The following is a 27880-nucleotide window of genomic DNA, read 5'->3' as shown; positions in this document are numbered from 1 at the left end:
GAACCAAGCCATGAACAGAAAACCAGCACTTTGAACTGGACTCAGAAGCCTATTGGCATGAGTGAATACACACTTAAATGTGAAACAAGCAACAGTTAAGTCTTCAGCAGCTCCCAAAGTAGTGGAATATAATATATGTATATTTCTTTTCTGCAGGTCCTGAAACGGCAGGGTTACGATGCAGCCTGCGACATCTGGAGCTTAGGGATTTTGTTGTATACCATGTTAGCAGGGTAGGTGTAAAAATTTCTTAATATCTCTAGTCTGGTAAATCTTGGAAGTCAGTGATTTAAAAAACAACAACATAAAGACAGAAACACAATCTAGAAGTTTACAGTGAATACCATTTGAATTAGTTGGGTGCTGAAAATTCATATAACTGAAATTGCCAAGTTCATTATAGGCAAGTTAAGGCATATTATTTGCAATCATTTATTCCAGTTGATGTACATTTTGAAATGTCAGTGTTTTGAAAAATTAAAGCAAGAAAATGTGTATATGAGAGAAAAAATTATATTTTGTTTAGTTAGCAATGATCATCAAATTGTACTCCATAGTGGAAGGTTGTATAATATTGGCTCTTCAGCATTTTCATATCACAAGAGGAAAAGAAGTCATACTATAGGAACTGTGTCCAACCCTGCCCACCTTTTTTCAGGACTTCAGGTTTTGGCTTATAGATATATTTCATCCTGCTTCTTAGAACATCACAGTGTTTTAAAGAAGCTAAAATCCAGCATAGATTTACCCTATGGAGACAATATGCTTATTTTTGTAGATAGTATAGAAGATTTAAAAACCTGATTTGAAATGAAAAAGAGGAGAAAAATGCCTGAACTTGGCTTGCAAAATTAATTTCCATAATTTTTAAAAGGGATTCCAGAAAGAAGCATGCTTTTAGATTTTCTCCAGCAGAGCCACAAGACTAGAGATGTCTTGCTGTTTTTTCCTTCAAAGGGTGCTACTCCAAAGATGCTGGCCAGTTGAGAGATTAGGAACTGGAGTTCTACACACATAGAGAGCAGAGTGTTGAGAAAGGCTGTTTTTATACAAGTCAGAAGTATTATGCTGTGATAATGCTACAATGTGCAAAACACCTGTTTTACATAGTATTTGTTGCTTAACAGATTCACCCCTTTTGCAAATGGGCCAGACGATACCCCAGAGGAAATTCTGGCTAGAATTGGCAGTGGAAAATATGCTGTCACAGGAGGGAACTGGGATTCCATATCTGATGCTGCAAAGGTAAAATACCGCATCATAATTTTATGTTGCTTATGATTGTGATCCATTTATTTTGCTTGTGTTGCTCATGACTGTCCTCCCATTTATTTTGATATACTGCAGTTCATAGCACATAAAATGAGCAGCAATAAATACAGCAATTTCTTTAAAAATTCAATAACAACTATTACAGATAAGCAACTTTTCTATGATTGTTCCATAAAATTAGAAAAATTAACTGAAATGATTAAGGATTAACCACAATATTGTATACGCATTACATCTAAAATGCCTTCTTGATCCTATGTGTAGCACAGGTGCCATATTTTGTAGCATTATCAGAAAAGCTTGGAAACAACCACAACATTGCAGGACAGCAACATGTGTCTCAAGTTTTGTTTAAATTAGAATTAAATGAATACATTGAATGTTTATCTTCATTTCAGTATCTTACAGCTTTCTGGGCATGTAAACTTCAATGCAGTTCAGAGTTAGTACAGGCAAAGAAGCAGAATTAGCTGGTTCTATCTATTCTTTTTTCTCCCATTCTCCTGAGTCATAAGAATGTAAACACTAACTCACTGAATCAGGTCAAAGTCTGATTCAAGTGTTTTGTTTTCAGCAATGAATGGTCAGACGCCGTTGTGAATCTACAAGAAGTTTATTATCCTGTGTTTTGGATGTTTGAGGAATTTGATATTTGCAGATTTTGACACAAACTCCCCCAATTTGCATGTCCCAAGTAAATGTTTAAATGTATAAATGTCCCAAGTAAACATATAAATCAAAATTTACAAGTCCTATATAGATATATTCAAAATAAATTCCAGTGATTTCAATGAGGCTTGTTCTCACATCAATGGATAAAGGATTGCTGCCTATAATTAATTATCCACCAGTTGCCACACATCCTGAGTATTCTAACACAGTTCCTGACTTTTTAAAAAAATGTTAATAATTTGAAAATACACTTTTAAAGAGAAAATATGGCTAGCAATACAGATAGTCCTTGTTTAGTGACCGGAATTGGGACAAGCAACTTGGTTGTTAAGCGAAATGGCCACTAAGTAAAAACTCACGTGACCTTGACTGTGCTTATGATTTTACTTCAGCTTTCCTTTGATTTATAGCATCAGAAGGATACAACTTCAATCAGCGGGGTAAGCCCAAATGGTAGGGAAGATTTCTGGAATTTGACTGACAAGGGAGCTGGGTAAAAGGGCAAATCTTATACCCCTTTTCCTCTACTCTTTCACCCTTTGGAATTCTCACCCTTGTGCTGGGATAATTAGCAAGAAGGAAACTGATTTTTGTATTTACAATCATTTGAGAGGAAGGGATTACAAGAGAGTAAGCAGGCACATCAAAAGGAATGCACTATCAAGGCTTAGGAGCCAAAAAAGCCTTCAGTGTGAAATTGATTAGGGACTTGTCAGTGTCAGGCAGCTGTGCCAGCAGGCTGGAGGGTTCTAATCAACTAATTAAGGTCAAAGCTGAGCTTGTTAACTTGTGGTTAGCACTTTTAAGGAAAGCACTCCAGGCAGAGAAAAGCAGCTCAGGAAGAGAGACTGTAGCTTGTCTAGGCAATCTCTCCACTCTGTGAGGGGGGAAAAAGAAAAAAAAAATGGGTCAGGCACAGGACAATGCATACTGCCTGACTGTAATGGCCAACATGTTACTGAGAGAGAGTTGTGAAGATCATAAATGCAGTGGTCGCAAAGTTACTTTTTGATCACCATCATAACTGAACTGTCACTGTCTGAGGCAGTTGCTAAATGAGGACTATCTATATATATTTCAATTCAAATTAGAATAATGGATGGGCACAGGCGTATGCAACACATATCACAAATAAATTGAGTTCCACAACCTTGGATAAAAAATATATTCTCAACTGTGCTGGCAATACAAATGATTGCATTGTATTGTATGGTATTGCTCACAAATCCCTGGATGTACTGCACCCTATAGGATGTCACCATCAAGTAAGTAAAAAGAATATTCAACTGTAATGCTTATTCTTTGAAACACTCTCCCCCTTGAAATAATGCCTCTCCTGACATTGTTGCAATTTAAACTAAAAACATCCCTATTGACCTTCATATTTGGGGGTCCATGGTGATGCTGCCAAACAATGCCAGGGCCATTGTTATATTGTGTTTTCTTATTGTACTACTATTATTCGGGATACTTCATGTACTTTTATTACTTGTAATTTATTGTATCCAAATACATTTTTAATTCTGTAATCACATGGAGATGCCTTGCATAATAGGTGATATGGAAATATTTTAACCAGCTACATAAATAACACTGAAAGGGCTCAAAGTGGGACTAGAACTCACAGTCTCCTGGTTTCTAGCCTGGTGCCTTAACCACTAGACCAAACTGGCTCTCTATCTTATCTTAGATCCTATTTATTATTAAAGTAGCTGAAAATACATTGAGAGGTTAATACAGTTCTTTTGTAGGCATAACACAACCCAAGTCTGATCAATAATGTTTCAACCCAAGCCAGATCAATAATCTTTAGCTCCATCTTCCTAGAAATCAGCACTGAGGCTTTTTTCCCCTTATAGATACAGTTTTAATATAACATTCTGACAGGAAAATTTTGTGTTTGGGGCACTGAAACTGTTTGCTTCTCTCTTTCCTCCCCACACCAGTAGAATATCATTACGTTAAAGGGATGGAGGACTCATTGTTACAGGCTGACTTCTTATGCCATTTTCCATTCCTCTCATCCATAACTGAAATCATAATTGTCCAGAGTGATTATTATTCTTAGTAAAATAACAAACAACATTAATGTAACCTTCTCTATAATTCAATTTTTGCAGGATATTGTGTCAAAAATGCTTCATGTAGATCCTCATCAGCGCTTAACAGCAGCCCAAGTTTTAAGACACCCGTGGATAGTAAACAGGGAGTATCTCTCCCAGAATCAGCTCAGCAGACAAGATGTTCACCTTGTAAAGGTATGTCTAAATGCTGCCACTTTGGATTCCTAGACATAGAAAACTTTGGTGGTGCTCTCATAAGGTGCCAACATAATTAACCTGATTTTTCATACAACCAGAACTAGTAACATTATTTCACTGGGCACTAGAATTTTTAATCCCCTCCTCCCCCCAAAAATCCTCAAAATTACTTGTTTTTTTAAAAAAATGACCTAATTCTTACAAAGTTACCAATGTTCATGCTGTCTTGTGAGAAAGTGCCAACTTCTTATGCAATATCTGACAAGATGTTGTTCTTACTGTTAATGTTGAAGTGAACTGCCAAAATCCACTGACATTTCAAGTCTTTTTTTTTTGTTTTGTTTTTTTTTGAGGAGGAACCAGGCCACAGTAATCATACAACAATGCTCAGATTCTGAAAAGTTGTGGATTTCTATTATGAATTATTTGTCAGTTAGGATGACAACTGATAGGAAGGAGAAACAGGATCCCAGGCCTACCTTACAGAGTTTAATTTTGCTCAGTATGGGTAGCCAAGTAGTTGAAGGAACAGCTTGAAGGCTCTGGTTGAAAGGGAAAAGTTTTTCTTCTTATGTGCCAGAATAATCCAGCAGCCAAACAATACCTGGGAACTGGGAGAAATAACCTCTAGTTATTGAGATCCATCTCCTCTCGGTTTATCTGAAATGGGACTGCCTATGAGAGGCATCCTCTTTTTGTCTGGAGACATGGCTTCCTTGCCCACTGTTCTCTTGACACAGAATAAGGCATGTGGTTGTTTGGAATATATGGGCAAAACATTTTTGGATAGTGTTAGTGTTTGGAGCATTAGGTCAGAACCTGTGATGGAATGCAGTAGACATCCAGATTCGCAGGAAGGAGGGAGTGCACTCCAGGGAGGAGACAAGAAGCAACATAGTCCAGAGCAGGAACGTAGGAAGAAGAAGAGACTTAAGGTAGCCGCTCCCTAGATTCTCCCAGAGTATATCTATTAGGTTAGCATAGTACAGATTTAGTCTGGCAAGATTCTGTCTATATGGTATAAGCAATAAAGAACTGAACTTGGCTGGATTGCTTCCCTGTTGTTCTTGGGCTGGGCCTGACAGATCCATGCTGTTGGTGTGCAAGTGATAAGAACCTGTGACCCTGGAATGAGAGCCCTCACAGTCTAAGCCATTGCAAGGGCTTGAAGCCATTCTCCCTTCATCCATCAATGGCAGACAACCACATGATCAACTTACTTCACCTGATCCTCAGGTGGCTCAATGGAATTGGTTATGCAGCCACTAGGAGGCTGCCACATCCTTGCTTTTTGAATCTGGCTATGCTGCATAAAAGCATTGTGATAGCTGTAACCAGTAAAGCCACTGGCAATCTTTTCCCCATCCTCTGATATAAATTGTTGCATGTCTTACTTGCAACTCCTTTACCTCTTTTTTACACACTGCATTTAAAGTGGATGGCCTGGCAAAAGATACCTATGTGTAATGTATATATCACTACATTTTTCTTGGTAAAATCAGAAGGGAAAAAAATGGAATTTGCTGACAACCCCCATTCCTAAATATTAATGTTGCGCAGTATATCAGATTCACTTTTGAAAATGTTACTGGGATTGTAGGAGCACAAATGTAGTACCTGTCTGCATCTCTTTAAAGTAGTGATGTCTTTTCCTGGGAAGAGGAAGAAAGAGATTATTCTGAAATACTGCATGATCTCTCTCTTTTTTTTAATTTTTCAGGGTGCAATGGCAGCCACCTACTTTGCTTTAAACCAAACACCTCAAGCACCAAGGCTGGAACCGGTATTGTCCTCCAACCTGGCCCAGCGAAGGGGGATGAAAAGATTGACCTCAACGAGGTTATAGTGGTCCCAAAAAGGCCTGTTTAAATAACAAGAAAACACTTACCCAATATATTGATCAGAGACGCTGGTCTATATTCCTAATTCTGCAGGACTCCTGGCACACAAATTGTTTTAATCAGCAAAACTTCAGTTTAAGGCAAAGTTATTCTTTGCTTTCAGATATTTTTGGGTTCTGTTTTTTACATTACCACCAAGATAGCAAATACTCAGAAATGTGCCATTTTTCAATTGCTGTATCGCTTCTTATTTAAGTATCAACTGCTGACATCTTGTTCTCTCCTCCTCCTTTAATCCAAATGCTATTTTTGGAATTATAGATGCTCTGTAAGACCACTTTTTGTAAGCACCTTTCAACAGATTCAATTTTAGGCATCAGTTCTACTAGCATCTGTGTTTGGTGTATTGTCACCACTAGCAATTAATACAGCTATCTGTCATTAGCTGTACTAAGGTTTGTCTCCAACGAGTTGAATATGTCATGATGTGTGATGCCATAAAAACAATGTCCTATTAGGAGTGAAGGGAGGAAAAAAGAGCTGGAGACATACTTGTGCTGTTAAAGGAAAATAAATATTTTTATGAGTTTGGACCAGATGAAGGCATGGAAGGGAGATTAGAGTTGTGCTCATTGACATGTCATCCATACACTGAAGGCTCCTATTTGATAAGGCCTCCTTTCTTGACCAAAAATACACAATCTGATTTATCTTGGACAAAGGGATTTTATTTATGGAAAGTGACTATGTGTGGTCAATTGCACCTAACCACTATACATATATATCTGCCTGGAAGTTAGAGGTGGAACCAGAAGATAGGACTTCAATCCTCCTCTTCCAATGATGCATTCATAACTACATGAATGAATACAAGCACTGTGCTTCATAAGCTGTTACAGACTTTCCTATTATATCAACTTGAGATAGTGATCTTTTGTTTACTGGTTTAATGTTAAACTAATAGCTTATTGTGACAGGCTAAGATAAAACCATCTACTGCCCAAGAGAGAAAATTTAGCAGAAGAGCTTCAGCAGGCAAAGTTTGTATTATTTCTTATATCAAAGGGAGCAAGCATGTATATGATGTTATTCCTTCATAACATTTCCCTAAAAGTCTTGAAAGATTATTGAAAAAATTGGTACCTTTTATGTGTCACTGATGCTTCATATCCATCAACCCAGATTGCACCATTGGCCGTAACCAAGTGCAGATTTAAACATGCTCCATAGTACAATCCTATACTTCTTTACTCAGAAGTTTCATAACGTGACTGTCTCTCAAGTAACTTAGTATAGAATTGCACCCTAAGCCTTTGGAATCAGTGGCCTTTGGAGCACTCAGTTCTGAGTTGTATTGTGAGGATTATTTTAAGCACTTTACTTGACTTTTACTTTCAGAATGGATTTTGCCACCTGCTAAAAGTGTGCAGGAAAAAGCGTATACTGCATCATTTTTCATTTATTCTTGGGGAGAAACTGTGAAGTCAGGGTATTGCATCCTACAGATTTTTGTTGTTGTTGTTGAGAAGTTACGCCATTTTGGTGCTAAGCACAGTTTGAGAGATTTGTATTAATTGAGCCTGCATACACAAAAGAGCAAGAAACTGCATTAGCTGCTGTAGTGTGCTTCTTGATGTTTGTTTCTGTGTTCAACAAAATGTTATATTTATTTTATTTTGTCCTTAATTTTTAAATTATATTTAATGTTCATTTTGATGTGCTGTGCACACAGGACTGCAGCAGAGCAGCTGTTCTTCAAGTTTGACTTTTCAAATAAAATAGTGCTGGGAAACACCATAAAAGTGAGTGAGCTGTCTTAAGCATAAAAAAATATGACAATGTTTGAGGATTAGAAATTCTGAATGTGTGGTCCTGCTTGGTAACAGAATAGAGACAGGATGTTTGAAGGCTTTCTCACCTTTCAAAACCCATCACAGAATCCTCCTCAAGTTAGGACATTTTTGTAAGTAACAAAAAATGATTTGTCTGCTTTAGGTACCTGCTGACAACAGAAAGGCACAAAGGGGCACATTATTCAAAGCATGTTTGATTGCTGTTTTTATTCATCGGTGCTGCAAGGGGTATCCTGTCCAAATGATTTGGATCTATGAAGTCAGTTGGAATGCAAATAATATGAATCAGAACACATATATTTAAAAATTAGTCAAGAAGTATGTCTCCTTTTCATGGAATTATGGTCCATGAGTATATTATTCCCATGGGATAAATCACAAGGCTAAGCTTCACAATGCACATTAGCATAAATTATGTACTTCCTTGAATATTAAACCAGTTTTATCTTTTGCAGCACCTGATCGACAGGGACTGGGGCAGGGGGAGTGTTCTTCTGGTAAAGCATCTGTGCTCACAGGCATCCTTTTCTACCATGACAACATGATAGAATGATGGAACTTGTGGTGTCATGATACAAGCTCTGGTTTCTTACATTTGCATTGCAGTGTTGCATACAAATATACAAGGGGGAGGTTAATGTTGCCATGCACATGTTGTCGCTTGCCCCTGTGGGCATCCATGGGAGGAAAATGACAAAAGCAGCAGTGCAACAGCACAAGTTTTGTATGTGTGACATCACTCTCATGTATGAAAGGAGGGAGCTTGCATTGCAGTGTGAAAATGCTGCTTTCACCATTTTGATGAGAGCATTGGGTCCTGTGGATGCCTCTGACTAAAGAACTATTTAATAAACAAGAACAATCCCTGCCAGTTTTGATAACTGGCTTTTTAAAATATGTTTGAAGAATTGTGTCAAGATGTGTAGTTATGGTTTGTTTAATAAAATTCTGAAGATATGAAAATGTAATGCCACTGAAACAGAAGCAACTTAGCTAAAATATCTAGAGATAAATTTGCAAGAAAGTGAAGATAACAAGAAACAAGGTGCTGTATGGTAACTAGAAGATACTGGCAATGTTGATTCCAAATTTCCGCAAAAGTTTTGGAATTGATCTTGTGTATCTCTTTGGATCATAGAGAAAAATCTATCTGTAGTCACTAAGAGTCGACAAGGACTTGATAGCACATAATCAATCAATCTCTTTGGAAACCAGTTTTGAAGAAGCTAAGTCTCATACATAAGTAAATGGTGAATTTGTTTGACCTCAAACTGAGAAAACAGCAGTAAAATATATGGACAGGTTGCAATAGAGGTTGACAGTCTTTTGGTGAAGCAATTTTAGCCAGGCATTTTATAATTGACTGCACTAGAAAGAATGGCTAGGCTTGATCAATTGTGAAGAGAAATAAGTTTAACTACATAATAATGCCAGCTCAGTTGAAAATTTTGGTTGCTAATTTCTGGCACATTATTGAATTTAATTTTTGTTTGCTTGGAATGTCAGCTCCAGGATAAAGACCTTTTTCTATTTCAAACAACAAGAAGACACAGGTCATAATCTCATGGGATAAAATATAGTTCAAATTCTTCTTTCCTATGAGCTTCATACTGACTTGACATGTTCCCAGTTTTTTTACAAAATAAAAAATGGAAAAATAGGAACAATTCTCAGAGGCAGTAAAATACCACTGGATTTCAGAGTAGTTTAAGTTTATAAATAGAGATAAATTAATGTAAAGCAGGGACCTGAATTTCTTGGTTTTTGAACTTTTTCTCAGTTTAATGGTTTGAAAACAAAGTAAGCTTAAATATAAAATATAATTATAAATATCTATTTAAATATAAAAACTTTTAAGGCAGTGATATGAAGAGCTTTCAAAGTATACTTGGCTACCACACCAAACTTAGGGGAAAATTGGGTTTTATTTTTATTTGTTAGATTCATATCCTGCCTTTTGTTCAGGAGTTATGCTCCTGCTGACCTAATATGCTCAGTTTCACCACACACAGAATGGGAGGAGCATCATTTTCATTTAAGGCAGCAAAATGTCTCAGAGGAAGCCCTGTTCAAATATCTCCTCCTTCTACCTCAGCCTTCTTGGACCTGGTACCTTGGAGTTGCAGCTCAGTACAGCAGGAAGGCAATAGGCTGGGAAAAGCTGTTCTACATTCTGTGAATGAATCAAAGGGGAAAAGGAACATGCTCATCTACATAAATTGGTTCTTAAAATGGCAAATCACATGTGTTCATAGCTAAGTTTCCCACTGTGCTAAGTGATGGCTTGTTTGCCATGGTGTGTCAATCAAGCTACAGTGTTTGGGGTTCATAGCTAATACTAAGCTAGAAAGCGTAGTTTATAAACTACAATGTCTAAGCTCACCCAGCAGGTTAAGCCAAAATCATTACATTAGGACTTGGAGCAATGTGTGATCCCAGCCTTACTGTCACATCAACAGAAATGTTCTGTTTGGTGAACACATTAGGTAAAAGTTTGCTTCTCAAAGTCAGAGTCCAAATTCCATTCAAATCTGTACATCGCATCAGTGTCACTGATTTCAACAGAGCAGGATGGCCCCATTTTTACATATCATTTTACACTGGAATTATAGAGCTTAACTGTATTGTTTTTCAGCAGCAGTGTGCTGTTGCAATAATAAACATTGCTCAGCCAGAAAAACTCGCTTTATAAACAGTATATTCTGCCAGCCTTAACATGAAGTAAAAACCTGTCTCCACTTGTGGCTGGATGCAGGACTCAACTTCAGCCACTGCTTTCTATGTGTTTGAAAGCCCAGACTTTCACAGGAGTAGTTATGTAAACAAGGACAATTCCATTACTCTAGCAGGGAAAGAGTTCCTTACTTTCTTCCATTTCACTGTTACTAGCTTTTATTTGAACTAATTTCTACAGAGATTAGGAGACATCCAACCAATAAACAACTGTTGTGACAGAAAGAGAGAGAGCACATTCCCAGTGGGTAAAGGGGAAGCATCTTAGAGTGTTCTTGCCCCCTTGAGGCTGTAGCTTCATCGACTGAGGTCATAGAGGATAGCTTTCCAACATATTTCCCTAGACCAGTTTGGTCCTTGAACTAAAATAAGTTCTTCTCCTGATATAGAAAGAGCAGGAAACCCTGGCCCCTCTATTGTCTGTAAGAATGAAAATCTAAGGAATATATCGCTCTTTCCTATACGCCTTCCCTTTGATTAGGCTGCGAAATGCAACCCAGAAGAGAAAGATGAAACATCTGTCAATCGTTCACTTTTCTTGCAGCCTCTTGAAAACAAGAAAAAAATCATCCTTTTCATTTATCTCACTGAAAAATTTAAAAAAACCCTCCATAGTAAATAAGAAGCACTGCTCATCTCAAAATGTCATCCTTGATCTTAGCAGAAGTAATATTTGCATTCCAAGCCACAGAAGTATAATCTACAGTTCTACAAAGTACTATGCAACCATTGTAGAGTAAGTCATAAACACTGTGACTTTCAGTAATAATATCACCATGCAGTTGATGCAATTGAAAATGCTTATTTAGGCATTTGTATTTTACATGATCAATACATTCACCACTTGATGCATATTTCCATCCAGAACCCTTAATCAATGCAACACACATGACTAGAGTTAGATTAAGACCAATATATTTGTGAGTTTCTGTCAGTCCGAAAGAGAAAGAGATGTTGATAAAATGGTATTCCTTATTGGTTTACTAATATACTGAAACTCTTGAATATAATTAATGGTGAAAAATACAATTAAGGCACAGGATACAGCAGCCAGCAACCTTTGGCGGAATTAGATGAAAGTTCTGTGAGACCTAGTTAGTACTTGGATGAAAGACACCAAGCAAATCCCAGAACTGTAGGACAAACCAAGAAGCCCATAGAGCTCTCTGCCCAGCAGAGTGCAGTGCTAGAAACAGCTAAGACACTGTGCAGAACCCTCAAACTCCCAGGCCTCTGGTAGAGGACCTGAGATTGAGGAAGACACGTACCACCCATAGGGGTGAGAGGGGAATTTTTTTTTTTATACAGACACACACACCCCAGAGAAAAAACTATTAGGAAACCACTTCTATATCATTGCCAAAAAAGCTATATAGAGATGGACATGTTATCACCTAGTCACCAGGAGTTGAACTTCATTCAAAGGAAACTTTATAATTAACACCAGATAACTCTGCCCTCTGATGCTGTCACTTCATGTAGATGTTTGCCCTGTAATTATTACATACAGCATGTATGTGTGAAGCACACACACAGGAAATCTCATGCACACTATACAGTGGTGTATTTAACATCAATCCAGACCAACCCCCCCCCCATTACGTTAAAGCTTTTCAAAGTTCCCCAAATATTGCATTTACTACTGGTGTGAGTGCAAGTCAGCTTGTGACGCAATCTATCCTTGGTACGTAAGCTGTGTTTTTTAAAAATGTGCTTATTATGTTTCCCAGCTGGCAAATGCCCTCAAGGGATTTCTAACCATCCCATCCACTGCCTGGGAAATAACATCCTTAAAAGTACAGTTCCCAGTTGCTGAAAAATTTTCCACCATACCAAGCATTTCAAACAGTAATGCAATTTTTAATAATGTTAGCATTTATTTTATCTTTCTTTTTGTATTTTACTTGTTGCTAACCACTTTATCCAAATACAATATCTTTATCCAGACAAAAAGGTGAGACATAAACTGAATAAGTAAATGAACCAAAAACATCTAAATAGGGTGTTGATGAACATTTCTGCATGGGGCTTATACACAGGTTTCTGGATTATATTATTCTTAAAAGATGTACGTAACAGATTTATGTGCATAAATCTAATCTAATATAATAATGGAAAGATTTGACTATGGAGGGGAAAACCACATATTGATTCATATGCTTCTTAAAAGCCTGGCAATTCTGACTTTATAGTGAACAGCCATCTCTTTCCCTTTGATCCCAGTTGTTTTGGAAAGTGTTTACAGTTTTCAGGCTGATTTCCCAAGCTAGTTACAGTTTAATTTTCTATTACATATTGATTTAAATGGGCTTTTTAGTGTGTGCATCAAAGGAACTGAACCAAAATTCTGTTAAAGGGCAAATGTGTCAGATATCCTACTTGTACAGTTATTGTGGGGCTTGAATGAGGCCCAACTGATAACTTCTGAGAGCTTGTCTGCTATTACGCTCATTCAAAAAAACCTCATTCTATTAATACCAGGCAGAAGTTTCCTATCTTCCTGAGGATAAGAGCTCCAGGGTACAGTGATACGAGCAAGTTTAAACTAGCAGAGAAAGAAAGTCAACTCCAGAGCCAAGAGAGAAATAAGCAGTTCATTATCTCCCACTTCTAAGCAAAGATAACAGCTGTTATCCCATTTGTTTGCCTGCTTCCTAAGAGGCTAAAAGTCATGTAGAAAAAAACCAAACCCAGCCTTACCTGGATTAGAAATAATCTATTCAAGATAGGGTCCGTACACTTATGAAATGGAAAGCTTTGAAGAGTCATTCAATCACCATAAGTCTGGTTTAATTATTCACTGAGTTTAATTTAAATGTAGGAAACCAGCAGAGCACCTTTATCCATCTAGAAATGAAAAACTCACAGGGACCTAATTTCCCACATAATTCAAAAAGGAAGCAAAGGAAATCATAAGAGAATCAAAACTTTAATGAGCAATTCTGTAACAACATTTCAATGACTGAGAAGCTATAGAATTCAGTCATGACAGATACACTAGTGGAAGACCTTGGATAAAGTATATCATTGTACTGGTGATGGTATAAGCTGCAGGTGGAACAATTGGTTATGTTACCTAGACTTCTCTGCAATTGTTTTCTATTTGCAGAAATACATAAATAATCAGAAACAAGAGTACAGTTCTGAACCTAAAATTTTCTTCAAACATTTTTCATTTTAAAAAGGCTTCCCCAACTTCAATACAAAAGATAATTTCATTCCATTTTCTCTTGTGCATCATTCTGGATGTTCAAAGAATCCAGGGCTTCATGTCTGACATTATGGGATATGGTGGAGACCAGGGTCAGAAACCAGAGTTCTTTCTATGAGCCACCAGGAGATAGGCAAATATTCTGGAGTCCCCATTCCAAATTTTCTGTTGCAATGTAGGAAACTATTATCTTCCTGTTCCCATTTCATCTGAAACTAGCAGTGGCATCTCAAAAATTATGTTCTCAAGTAGAAAACATTTTTTTAAAGAAACAAAGATTATTTTTCCGTGATAACTGGAGCAGAGAGTGGTATTGTTTTGGTAGAGGCCCCTTTCTCAGCTTAGAACTACAGTAGTCAGCAATACACCTGCAGATCAGCTTTCTAACTTCTTATATATGGAAACATCTATTCTTGGGATTATAGTGAGCAGCAGTGCATGATGACTTTTTTCCTTTCAATCGTGTTGGATTCTCGGAGACTGCCTGGACAAGTCCCTGCAGTTTTCTTGGCAACATTTTCAGAAGTGGTTTGCCATTGCCTCCTTCCTAGGGCTGAGAGAGAGTGACTGGCCCAAGGTCACCCAGAGGACTTTGTGCCTAGGCAGGACTAGAACTCACGGTCTCCCGGTTTCTAGCCTGACGCCTTAACCACCACACCAAACTGGCTCTCACGTGATGACTGGGGGTGGGGGGGAAGCAAATTCTGTGCTAGAGCTTTTTAGGGAGCGAAGGGAGTATCAAATAGTTACTCTACGAATTACTCTATGATGCATCCACTTTTGGAATATGATGTTTACTTTTGGTAATTTAGAAAATATAATCCTTCAAAACATGCAGAAACGGGCAACTCAAAGGATCTCAAGCTTGGAGCATTTTTCCTAGGAAGAAAGGCTAACGCAGACAAGGTAGAAGGGACTCTGGGGTTGCCCAGCAAGTGTTCTGTGTCACCCAAGGGCATTGCAGAAGGTGGACCAGACTACCCAAAACAGAAGGGAAAAAATGTTCGAAACCGACGCTAAAAGCTCCATTTGACGGCTTCATCCTGAAACCGAGAGCGCTGCCTCCGCTGCTGGCACCCCGAAACCCAGCCACCAGTGGCCGAGGGAGAAATGCGCTCAGCTCCTCCTCCTGCTCGTGCCCCGCATCTTACCCTTGACCGGCAAACTGAAGGCGACGAGGGTCCCTTATGTAGCGATACGTCAGGCTACCGCAGCCGACCAATAGGAAACCAGCCGATCCCCGCCCGCAACCAACAAAAACGCGGCTGAGGAAACCGGGAGCGAGAGCCGGCGCCGTCCGTGCTTTACGGCAAGCCTCTCTCCTTCCGCGCCCTTGAACAAGTCAATTTGGAAAGGGGCGGGGGGAGGGGGGAAGGAAGAGGAACCGGCGCCAATCAACTACGGGGTTGCTATGGAAACGCGGGCGCTATCGTAAGGCAGAGCCCGGGCCGGTCGTGAAGAGAAGGCTCGTTGCCCGCCGCGGAGAGGGTTGTCATTCGAAGCCGCATCGGCGGTTCCCCTGAGAGCTCGGTTGCCTTCTCCTGCCACTCGCCATGGCGGCGGCACTGGCCCGTAAAGCGGCAGACTATGTGCGCAGCAAGGACTTCAGGGATTATCTCATGAGGTAAGGGAGAGGGCGAGGAGTCTCGCGTTTCGTCACCTTTGGTCTGGCTACTGCTCCGCACCGCTTCCTCCTCCTCCGCAGGGCCTTTCCTCCCTGCCTCGAAGCTGGAAGACCCTCAGGGGTATTTCACATCCAGCGTTCCCCCGACTTTCCCACGTAGGCTTTTCTTGTGGTTCCTCCATCCAGCTACTCATCAGATCCGACCCTGCTGGGCGTCTTGAAACAGACAAGGTCAGCTGCCCCCGGGTTGGGGTGTCGACGTTGCTCCCTGTTGAATCGAATTGCTCTGTGCCTGTCCTTGAGTCTGCAGGAAACTCTGCTGACGTCCTAAAGACAGTTGTGAGCCGCCTAGAGTCATTGTATGAGATAGGCGGCCATATAAGTCCTGTAAAAAAGAAAAGAACATTTGTTTCAGGCATGGGCTGGGGATGGAAATGAAGGCAGTGTTATAGCAACGCAGCAGAAGAAAGATGCCAGAAGGGCATGTTTGTGCCCAACCAGGCACAAGTGGAAAAACACCCTAGGTTTAGTTTGGCTCCCATTTGGGTGTTTGCAATGACAAACTGTATAGTTCCAGTGGCAGAGAACTTGGGGTGCTCAAGGTGGTAATCCAATCCTGTGTGCCTTTACCTGAAAGTTATAATCTGAGCAAGACAGTGGGACAAGCCAAAAGGGTTACAGCAGAACTGTAATTCCCAAGAAGCACAGTCTGGGTTCTGTACATACAAGGGTTTTCTTCTCACTGAAATAATTGGCCTGCCCAATTATGTAAAAAGCCAGGAGTGCAAGCCAGCTTGGTTCGTAAGCTGTGTTTTTAAAAATGTGCTTCTTATGCTTCCCAATTGGCAAATGCCCTAAAATACAAAAGCAAAGACAATAATATAGGAGAAAAGGATGCCTCCTCCCAGTAATACATGAAAATTGTTTTGCCTTTCAAAATGTGTTTGAGGGAAGCAAGGAAGTGTTTGAAGGACAAGACTCCTGCCCTTTTAAGAAATTTGATGGAAGTGTGGCAGAAGATAGAAGATGCATTTGCTGAATGCTGTATTAAGGCTGTATGCTTGTTTATTTTGTTACTCTGGAATATACTTCTGAATAAACCTGCAAAGTGTTATGTTGTGATTTTTTGCTGTTGTTCATCTCTATTACTATTTATACATTTCTTAGGAATTGGCAGCTTCTGTTTTGAGAATACTCCACAAGACATTGAAGTAAATAGATCTGTTTTTGTTTTCCAAAGAGCAAGTGATTTTTTTCCCAAACAAGATTCCATGACATGCTTTATTGAAAAATGTAACTGTTTTTGATTTCAGAACTATTGCCTATCTTGGGGTGGATTCACTGAATGAATACTTTTGCTTATCTAGAGAAAGTTAGCCATCTGTATAAAACTGGGCTTGTTGGAAAAGTCAAATGTAAATTGTTGCTAACATGAACAAACATAAGTTAATTACTAACAGGAAAACTGCAACTTGGCCTTGATGTTAATTAAAAATTAAAAATAGGCTTTCTAAATGGGCAGAGTGCTAAATGATACCAAATCATTCATTTATAAACATCAAATCGTCAAATGCCTCAAATAATAGGCCATGACAGTGACCTATCGTCACTATCAAATAATGATTATGCCACTTCTTGTTTGTGAAGGGGAGCTAGCGTTTTTGGAAAGCCACTATAATTTGTCACATTTCTGTTTGTTAAAAGCCATTAACGAGCAATATCAGTTTCATGAAATTAGTAGTAAACATGTGAAATTCCTTACAAAGTTTTTCTTAGATGAAGGCTATATTAATTGAAGGAGCAGAAGTGCAAATATTTTAAGCCTTGCAACAGTGTTAGGATAACCTTTCAATCTAAGATTAAAGTTTAGTATGAAAGTGCAATAAAATAACCAACTAATTATTACAGCTGCAGTTCACGTATAACGTGGTTCAAAAATAAATCATATTTAATTCAATGCAGCTTTCTCAAAGGTAAATAGGTATAGTATTGCATCAACCTAAGAATGTTTCTGATAGATCAGTCCAAGACTCTGAGATGTAGATTACCTAGGGGATTGAGCAAATTTGAATAGTGAAGAAATCTTATAATGCTTGCATGACTGCTACATTACTGTTTTGCAAAAGGAAGGCATTTAACACAAAGCATATGTTCTGAACAGAAGCAAACATTTACACTTTTAAAAGCTGCACAATGATAAAAGATCATTTCTTTCATTATTGTGAGAGAAATATATGTAATTGAAATGGCAATACTTTACTGCTAAAAACTTTAAAATTAAAATTTCTGTTCTATTAACTGTGATATAATTAGGTTTCAAGCATGCATAGGTAAGGTTTTGGAGAAAGATTTTGATGTCCATGTGGATAATTATACCTAACTGCCATTTAAAAATTGTTCTGTTATTAAAATACTGCTGATATATAACAGAATTTTACTTCAGCTACTGTTCTACATGTGAGACTTTTATACTTTCCTATCTCTTAAAGTATTAAAAAGTAGGTTACAAATTTACATTATTAAACATGAAGGTTTCATATAAGCTGTTTCATATAAGTCTACATGACAGTTCATTTTAGTACATTGGTTATAGTTTAAGGCTGGAATCCAACAGTATCTTGTATAAGTAGGAAAATGTTTCAACTTCTGCAAGGGAGCCCTGCCAAATATCTGTGGCTTCTGTATCCAGCTGCAACTCTCAATACTTATTCAAAGCCTTTGCAAAGAATCCATCAATCTTTAGCAGTTTGGGGCGTACATTAGACTGTAATACAGAAGAGTGAAACCTATAAACTGTAACAGGAAACTTTTAGCAATTAATGGTGTGCAAAATCTTTCTAATTTAAAATGTTTCAAGCTCAAAATGGTTGATCCAACCATTCTAGAAGTGTTTTAAGCTTAGGACATCTGTGTTAAACTCAAAAAGCTACAAAACTCTTCCAAAATATGAGAACAAACTTGTTTTGAACTCAAAACAATTGTTCAAATTTTGCACATCCTTAACAGACATATATTTACTGAAATAACTTCTTCACCTGTACTTTGAAAATACAGTGGGGCAAAAAAGTATTTAGTCAGCCGCCAATTGTGCAAGTTCTCCCACTTAAAAAGATGAGAGAGGCTTGTAATTTTCATCATAGGTATACCTCAACTATGAGAGACAAAATGGGGGAAAAAAATCCAGAAAATCACATTGTCTGATTTTTAAAGAATTTATTTGCAAATCATGGTGGAAAATAAGTATTTGGTCAATATCAAAAGTTCATCTCAATACTTTGTTATATATCCTTTGTTGGCAATGACAGAGGTCAAACGTTTTCTGTAAGTCTTCACAAGGTTTTCACACACTGTTGCTGGTATTTTGGCCCATTCCTCCATGCAGATCTCCTCTAGAGCAGTGATGTTTTGGGGCTGTCGCTGGGCAACATGGACTTTCAACTCCCTCCAAAGGTTTTCCATGGGGTTGAGATCTGGAGACTGGCTAGGCCACTCCAGGACCTTGAAATGCTTCTTACGAAGCCACTCCTTCGTTGCCCGGGTGGTGTGTTTGGGATCATTGTCATGCTGAAAGACCCAGCCACGTTTCATCTTCAATGCCCTTGCTGATGGAAGGAGGTGTTCACTCAAAATCTCACAATACATGGCCCCATTCATTCTTTCCTTTACACAGATCAGTCGTCCTGGTCCCTTTGCAGAAAAACAGCCCCAAAGCATGATGTTTCCACCCCCATGCTTCACAGTAGGTATGGTGTTCTTTGGATGCAACTCAGCATTCTCTCTCCTCCAAACACAACGAGTTGAGTTTAGACCAAAACGTTCTACTTTGGTTTCATCTGGCCATATGACATTCTCCCAATCCTCTTCTGGATCATCCAAATGCTCTCTAGCAAACTTCAGATGGGCCCAGACATGTACTGGCTTAAGCAGGGGGACACATCTGGCACTGTAGGATTTGAGTCCCTGGCAGCATAGTGTGTTACTGATGGTAGCCTTGGTTACTTTGGTCCCAGCTCTCTGCAGGTCATTCACTAGGTCCCCCCGTGTGGTTCTGGAATTTTTGCTCGCCATTCTTGTGATCATTTTGACCCCACAGGGTGAGATCTTGCATGGAGCCCCAGATCAAGGGAGATTATCAGTGGTCTTGTATGTCTTCCATTTTCTAATTATTGTTCCCACAGTTGATTTCTTCACACCAAGCTGCTTGCCTATTGCAGATTCAGTCTTCCCAGCCTGGTGCAGGTCTACAATTTTGTTTCTAGTGTCCTTCAACAGCTCTTTGGACTTGGCCATAGTGGAGTTTGGAGTGTGACTGTTTGAGGTTGTGGACAGGTGTCTTTTATACTGATAACAAGGTCAAACAGGTGCCATTCCTACAGGTAACGAGTGGAGGACAGAGGAGCCTCTTAAAGAAGTAGTTACAGGTCTGTGAGAGCCAGACATCTTGCTTGTTTGTAGGTGACCAAATACTTATTTTCCACCATGATTTGCAAATAAATTCTTTAAAAATCAGACACTGTGATTTTCTGGATTTCCCCCCCCCCCCATTTTGTCTCTCATAGTTGAGGTATACCTATGATGAAAATTACAGGCCTCTCTCATCTTTTTAAGTGGGAGAACTTGCACAATTGGTGGCTGACTAAATACTTTTTTGCCCCACTATTGAATGTAAAAAGATTACAATATAGTTTAATACACTTACAGATTGCAAATCAACACCTTTTTAATAATACATTTTGAAATATATATAGTACTTAATTTCTGGATAATTGATTTCTATGCTTGCTTCCTGTGTTTTCAGGTAGAAATGGTTGATAAGAAAAATATAGGTCATTGTTCTGTAGTGGTATAACAGCTATAATTATCAGAAACATACTGGCCATGCTGTTGATTGGCTCATTGTATTTTGCCAGTCAGATTTATCTCTAATGCCAACAAGGCAATTTAGCTTTAGAGTAAAATAAAGTTGCTATGAAACATTTAGAGAATTTTGAAAAAATGGGTATGGGATTTTTAGAAAAAATAGGTTTGTCCCTTGTGTAACATCTATTGCACAAACATAACATGGAATCTTTGATTATCTTTTTACATTATTTCAGCCTTGTAGAAGTTGCTTCTGTCTGAGCATATCTGATAGAGCTAGGGATGGTTCTGCCAATGTAGCTCTTTCAGCACTGGTATCATATGATCCCTGTCATCAGTTTGCACGTCACATTTTTTTCCAGTTTTCTTATTAATAATTTGCTGCAGGGGACAAGTGGTGGAACTTTTTTTTCAAGGTGCTGCCTAATGATTTTCACACATTTATGGGACTCGCTGTATTTAAATCAATATCAATAAGCATGCATTATTCCCACCCCACCAGGCCCTGAGCCTTGTCATGATTGAAAAGCTGAGATGAATACTCATGTTTAATTGGTAACTCGGATATGTGTGAGTGTGACTGAACTATTTATAAAGACAGTAAAGGCACATATTGTATGCTTGTAATAAGATTTAATTGTATCAACATTATATTTAAAGGAATGTGGAATAAATTAAAACAGTTTTTAATCAATATTTCTGTGGGCCTTCTGCTCGTATTCTTATTTACTTTAGCATAATTATTTTTCCTAATCCAGAGATAAAGAGAACATATTTTGTATTACTGTGTGGCTGGTGGATGTAGAAATTCAGTTAAAAAATAAGTCCTTCAAGCCTCATATTGTGTGGTGAGACTGTAATATATTTATTTACCTTTATCAAATGGGAAAGCTATAGTAGGTATCATATAGCTATTAACATTAAATTTAGGATAAACTCCATATACCTCAGCCATCCATATTGTATCTAAATTAATTGATCTTGGAAGTTTCAAATGTTGATTTTTCTCTTCCCCTGTGCCAGTTTATTGTACCATCAATCAGGCTACTGGAAAAATTCTTAATCCTCTAGTTCTGTAATTTGGGGATGGTTGTGATGATAGTAGAGCTGAGTCCAGAGTGGAAAGGAGGTACCATCTAAAATTTCCATGCTGCTCCTTTCCTCCAGCATCAATCAAATCCATTAAGTCAGTTTAATTAAAATTTTGTATTACAGCTCTGATAAGTAGGTCCTACAGCTTAGGACCTGGATATATAACATTTCTCTCCTACGTACTTATCTGTCAATTAAGATCTAGTGAAAGCATCCTCAAGGGAGTACATTTATCAGAGATACGCAGGTCTGGATGGTGCAGATCTCTTAAGTTCATGTAGGCATTTGCTTAAACTGGTTCTGCTGTGTCAGTCTGCTCTATTATTGTCCTTTGCTTTAGAGTTGTAAAATTATTTAAACTACTGCTAAAGTTGTTTTAGACTTCTGTTGTGGTATAATTTTGTCATTGTTAGCTGTTTTAAATGAATTGTACTCTACTTTAAATTGTTTTTAATAATAAAGTGGACTAGATGTATACAAATAAAAGCAAATGAATATTTATATATGGAATTTATTTCATGGAGGCAATTGTCTCTCTTCTCTTTCACGTTTCCTCTTCAATGATGAACCATTATGATTGCTCATCAAACAGTACGGTAAGGTATTATTTTTGCTTCTTTTCAGCCACTTGTAATTGTGCCAGTCCTCGTATTCTTTAAGTTCAAGTGCAGCTCTTCCCCAGGATAAGTTCATTTCATTCATAGTATAACAAAATTATTTCCAATTAATGGATATCCTGGGAGATCACCCCAAAATAAAACTTGAAATTTTGACAGAAGGCTGCCTGCTTCCCCAGCTGTTTTCTTGTGAAAAAGGAAAATTCTGTATTGCTATTCCTTTCAGTAGTACCTCACTTAAAAGCGTTAGTGAATATAATTAACTCATTAATCTAATTGATGGAAAAGTAATTTGCTATGTATGTAGCTTATACATCTATAAAAATGTATTCAGTAAAGTTCTTTCAAATTAGTTTGCACCACATGTTTGTACATGCTTATCTGGATCAAGGGAAGATAGTATGTTTATGAGAACACACACACACACACAAAAGCTAAATTGACCCACTCTGCTTTCTGTCGGGCGCTAAGTGTAGTTCTAAACAAACAGAGGCATTCAGAGTTATGCCTACTGGTCAGTCAGTCATATAATGGGAACATACTGTATATGAATATATTTATTGCATTTATTTACATACTACCTCTATCCCAATATTCCAGGAACTATCCCCTGGCAATTGAACATTTTGCATACCTAATCCTCCAAGAAAAAAAGCTGGAGAAAAAGTGGCTAGAAAGCAGGCCTCTCTATTGCAGAACTGAATTGTCAAGGCTTGGCAACACAGAACACCTCCCAGACACTGACAGGCTACAGTGGCCAAACTGTGCTTACTCTTGGCTGCTTAGCCAATGGAGAAGGAGCTAGTAATGCCATGAAGGCTTTCCAGTTCTGTTCTGGTATAATGGCTTATAGGATACTAGGTACTTCCTGGAGAAAACTGGGCAGGGACTTTGTGTTCCCCAAATGGTTATGTTTAACTCAATTGATATGACTGAATGCTGCCACAACCACTGATGATTTGGTTAGGGTCAAATATGTTATGGGAATAGTGCCAATGTATTATCTATTAATTTATCACTATTTCTAGGACAGAAGTAGACACCTTTTTCAACCTAGGGACCGTGCTTCTATTTTTGTGGATTTCCTTGGGGTTGCAAAGGCTATAGCAGTGATATTATATATGTGTTTTAGATTAAGGGACAAAATGTGTCCCTTAACCCCTGCCTCCAAATGGGGACTACATTGACCAAAGGCCACAATCATCTACTCCTGTTTTTTAAAAAATCTGGTTTTAAAATATTTTTGAATTGGCAAAAGGTAAACTTCCTTTTCTTATAATGTGCCTTTATTACAGCACTTTTGGGGACCTGTTGCCAACTGGGGACTTCCCATTGCTGCAATCAGTGATATGAAGAAATCACCAGAAATCATCAGTGGCCGAATGACATTTGGCAAGTCATGAAATAAATTTCAGTTTGAAACAGAATAGTTTCTAAATTGCCAAAAGACTACCTAGATGTGCAGAATTTGCAATGTTTGTTGATTGAGTAGTCTTACAACCATATCAAAAAAAATAAAATAAAGGTAAAATACAAGGTCTATTTCCAGGATAAAATAGGTAAAAGAAAAAAAAATTATCCTAGCATTTTTCTCACATGAGCAGGGTCCACTTTTTTTTTTTTGGATCAACCGAATGTTGATCCGTTGGTTGCAACAGGAATTGACTGACCGCCTTGTCACCTGAGCCTGACTTTGGGGGCTGAGAGAAAGTGATTGGCCCAAAGTCACCCAGCCAGCTTTCATGTCTAAGGCAGGACTAGAACTCACAGTCTCCTGATTCCTAGCTGGAGCCTTAACCACTAGACCAAACTTGCTTTCACAGGTAAAAGAAAATACAATTTAAAAATATGTATGTTCTAAATACAAAGAATCAACATCCAGTTAAATACATCACCTTTATCTGATACCCCAATCTGTTCAACATAACAGATTATTAGCTGAACTGCCTTGTCTATAAGCTTAGCAGATCTGCTAACAATCTATACATTAGAGCCAAGGAGGAAATAGGACAATTTGCGATTCAGGTTCCAGTGGGCTGTTCTTTCAAGTAGGGATTTTAAATATCTAAGCCGAAAAGGGCAAACAGTTGACAATTGAACAAAACTTGAGCAATGTCTTAGATGGCTGGGCACTGCATATACATGTCCTTTCGTGATATGGCCAGTGATGGAAGCGCCCATATTTAGTCATGGAATCCAACAACTGAAATCTTGCTCTAGAATAGGCCCTTCTTAGGAATTCGTCAAACTCATTGACAGGTATTTTTTGGTTTGGAAAGTGGTTTTGTTCTTAGCCAACCAATTTAAAGATAGATTTTTTTGCCAATAACTCCATGTCTATTTGGGCACTGATATCTAGGAATCTCTGTTTAAAATTTTCCTTTGCCTGGGAGGCAATTGAGAGTAAATATTGGTTGGAAAACCCATGCTGTAAATTAACTTTGATAAGTCAGCTTACCCAGAAGGTAGGCTGAGCCATATTTATTTGTTCAGCTAAACATATTTTGGGTAGCCTATCAGGATCTATTGAATGGATCCTCTGCCAATAGGTAAAAAATTTGATTGTTGAGTGGCTGTGTATGGAGTGGATACCTGTTTCTGCTCCGACCAAGAGGGCTGACGTGTTCTTGTCAATTCCCAATATGCTTTTCTTAAAAATGGGTCTGAACTTGTTCAAGTGAGGTAGTTTTTGTAAGACTCCACAGGTCTGCACCATAGATCAGCATTGAGACGATTTTTTCCCTAAATACTTGCTTTATGGGGATCAAGGTACCTGGGTACTTGTAAGTAAATAATTTATAAAATTTGTTGGTACTTGCCTCAGCCCTCATGGAGCTTCTTTTAACATTATTTGCCCACAACCCTGTGTTGGTAAAGGCCATTCATAAATAGGTGAAAGAATTCACTTGTTCCATAGGCTTCCCATCCAGCTGCCAGTTATATTTCACACTTTCTTTTCTAAATACCATCACTTTAGATTTGGTTTTATTGATGTTCAAGGGCAGCCCTGTGTAGAAACATTACAGTAATCCATATGGAAGGTGACCAGGGCATAAGTGATTAAGCATAGGGCCTCCCAGTCCAGGAATGGCCAAAACTAGTGCACAACCTGAAGTTGCACAAAGGCCCTCCTAGCCATGACTGCCACTTGCTCTTCGAGAGGAGTCATGAGTCCAGAAGGACCCCCAGATTGTGCACCAGCTCTGTCTGGGGTAATGTTACCCCTCCAGAACTAAATTCCCAGATCCAGGAGGCCCTAAGACCCAAATCCACTCAATCTTGCCAGGGTTGAGTTGAAGTCTCTTGTTTCCCATCCAAACACCTACAGACTCCAGGCACTGAGACAGGATGTCAGCAGCATTACTTACTTCACAGGGCCAGAGATGTAAAGCTGGGTATCATTAGCATGCTGATGATACCTCACCCCACAGCTATGGATGACCTCCCCTAGTGGCTTCATGTAGATGATAAACAGCAGCAGTTCCTCACACAATAGGGTCCGAGGGTGGGACCTCTCACTCCCAATCAACGGTGACTGGAACTGGCCCTGAAGGAAGGAAGAGAACGAGCACAATAGAGTGCCAACCACCCCCAACCCCCCGAGCTGGTCCAGAAGGATAACATGGCCAATGGTACCGAAGGCCACTGAGAGGTCAAGTAGTGCAAGGATGGATGCATTGCACCCATCCTGCTCCTGCCAGAGGTCATCTAAAAGCACAACCAATGCTGTTTCAGTCCCATACCCAGGTTTGAAACCTGACTGAAAGAAGTCCAGATGTTGTTTTCTTAGACTCTATATTCAACACTATTAGTAAATAAATTATATGAGGCTATTGAGAAGCAAGAGTAAGGTACTTACATTCTCAGCAGCCTGAGGTTATTGAAATAGACTGGGTTTGTTGTTTGTTTTCAAAAAGAAAACTATCTTTAGTGTTTCTTGGGTATTGATTTCAGACAGCTCAATGAGATCTAAGCACACTGTCAAGCCACTTAGAAAATAATATCAAGAGAAATGGATTGCTTTGCAAGAGCTTCTTAGAGATCATAAAATTTTAGGGGAGGACACAGCTGACTGAAAGGAGCCCTGAACAGGGGCATTCCTTCTAAGAGGATAGCACATCCTGCAACATTTTGCTGTAGTTGTGACTTTTAATAATGATGATGATTGTAAGATAGTAAAATTTATGTAAAGTGAGATTGTTTGGGAATGCAGTAACATAGTACTTGCAGAACAAAAAGTGAATGTTGCTGTAAATCTAAAAACATGAATTCATTAAACTCTTTGACTTTGTTTTTACAGCACTTAGTTGCTATTCCTTGACTTTTATGAGGTTTGCATATAAGGTGCAACCCAGGAACTGGTTGTTGTTTGCTTGTCACTTCACTAATGAAATTGCACAACTTATTCAAGGAGGAAGGTTGATCAAACATAAGTGAGTAGACTAATTATTTCTTTTTCTTTTAGGAGTATAAGTAAAACTTTCAAATATTTTTATGTTTCTTACATACTCTGGACCGTAACTTCTTTGTCAATGAATTAACCCTTTTCTTTTCCATTTTTATTCCTCCTGACAGTCTGAAAAAAAAGAATTGAGTATTTGATTAATGGATGGAAATGGAAAAGCTGCTACTCTTCACAGAATACAAGCAAGGAAGGACTTTGCCATCATAGTTGCTGTTTTTTTTTTTTTTAATCACCTCCATCATGAAAATATTCTTGCTAGCATTCAGTATCATCCATTAACTTTTTAAGCTTCCCTTGTACAAAGTATTGCATAGCTATTCAAAAATTAGATCACTTTCTGCCTTAAAAGTATATTTTAATGTTTACAAAATTATTCATCTCAAATAGGTACCAACTTTTCAGAAAGTTAAGAACTGCCAATTTTTAAAAAGCAAGCAAAGGCATAATCAATTAATAAAATTTGATTTTGAAACTGAATGTAGGTTATTTGGCAGTCAGATGCACAAATGTATTGAAATTGTGATTCTGCCCCTTTAAGTGCATTGGAGTACAGTAAAATTGTATTTGCATTCAAGAGCACCATTCTTTAAAAATTACAAAATCAAGAATGGTTATCGAATCTCCACATAAGCAATTCAGTACTGATTGAAAATGGGTACTTCAATTAACTGCGGTGAGACTAATAATTTAAACGTGATATGTCTGCTAATCTGCATATTGGAAACTTAGAGCTAAAAATTGTTTTCACCAAGAAATTAAAAAGACAGTGAAGGGCCAATTGATTTATGAGCTGATTTCAACAAAGTAGGTATCCTGGTTCAGACTTATTTTATATTTACAGTTAGAATATAAAATTGGCACAGAGCTTAATTTTGTAAACCCCAATATTTTTGTCAGAAACATAGGTTAACAACTGCATTGTTTAGTAAAATATGCCATCTTATCTTTGTATGTAGACATTCTGTAAATGATACATTCAATGCCAGGATGTTTTCTAATCACATGTACCTGTGAGCAAAGTAGGTACAGTCCTATATCCCATTTGGATATAAGTAGTGTCTCCCTTAAGAATCCACCTGAACTCTTATTTGTAACAAATAAACTAAATAGCATGATTCTATTTTTGCATTCATTGCAGATTCCATATTATTAATGCAAAAAAAATTGCATATAGGAATTAATATCTTTGAAAGATTATTTGTGTTTAACTTGACCTTTTTGTTGTGATTTTTATCAATAATTGTAATGTACTATATATAGATTGTCTTTAACAATGTTATTTTACTTTGACAACTTTGGGGCAGTAAACCTTCCCTATGGGGAGAAGCTACAATATGAATGTTCTAATGGCAATAAACTACTTTTGAGACAATTTATAA

The 27880-nt window shown here is 38.2% G+C and overlaps 2 protein-coding genes and 1 long non-coding RNA gene across 3 annotated transcripts in view; 2 read left to right on the top strand and 1 right to left on the bottom strand.

The window, feature by feature from the left end:
• The window catches only part of RPS6KA2 (ribosomal protein S6 kinase A2), a 128286-nt gene extending 120457 nt beyond the window's left edge, over positions 1 to 7829 (top strand). The window contains exons 18-21 of the mRNA XM_007420488.3: positions 157 to 233; positions 1128 to 1245; positions 4065 to 4202; positions 5926 to 7829. Coding sequence (XP_007420550.1) covers positions 157 to 233; positions 1128 to 1245; positions 4065 to 4202; positions 5926 to 6051 — 459 coding nt within the window. The 3' untranslated portion in view covers positions 6052 to 7829. The remainder of the gene's footprint in view (positions 1 to 156; positions 234 to 1127; positions 1246 to 4064; positions 4203 to 5925) is intronic.
• The window catches only part of LOC148217117 (uncharacterized), a 71104-nt gene extending 55980 nt beyond the window's left edge, over positions 1 to 15124 (bottom strand). Inside the window, exon 1 of the long non-coding RNA XR_015796580.1 lies at positions 14995 to 15124. This is a non-coding gene — a long non-coding RNA (uncharacterized LOC148217117). The remainder of the gene's footprint in view (positions 1 to 14994) is intronic.
• A 23-nt stretch (positions 15125 to 15147) lies between these two features.
• On the top strand, positions 15148 to 27880 carry MPC1 (mitochondrial pyruvate carrier 1). The gene is made up of 5 exons (XM_088143008.1): positions 15148 to 15467; positions 16687 to 16690; positions 23332 to 23428; positions 26337 to 26469; positions 26612 to 27880. The coding sequence occupies exons 1-5, from the start codon at positions 15397 to 15399 to the stop codon at positions 26628 to 26630; spliced, it is 324 nt and encodes a 107-aa protein (XP_087999134.1). The 5' UTR covers positions 15148 to 15396; the 3' UTR covers positions 26631 to 27880.

Source organism: Python bivittatus, unplaced genomic scaffold, assembly GCF_059951505.1.
Source record: "Python bivittatus isolate LINGU-HERP-01145 unplaced genomic scaffold, Pbiv_v1 ctg000020_np1212, whole genome shotgun sequence".
NCBI classification, from domain to species: Eukaryota; Metazoa; Chordata; class Lepidosauria; order Squamata; family Pythonidae; genus Python; species Python bivittatus.
Note: the sequence above shows the minus strand (reverse complement) of the source record. Positions and strands in the feature narration are given on the sequence as shown.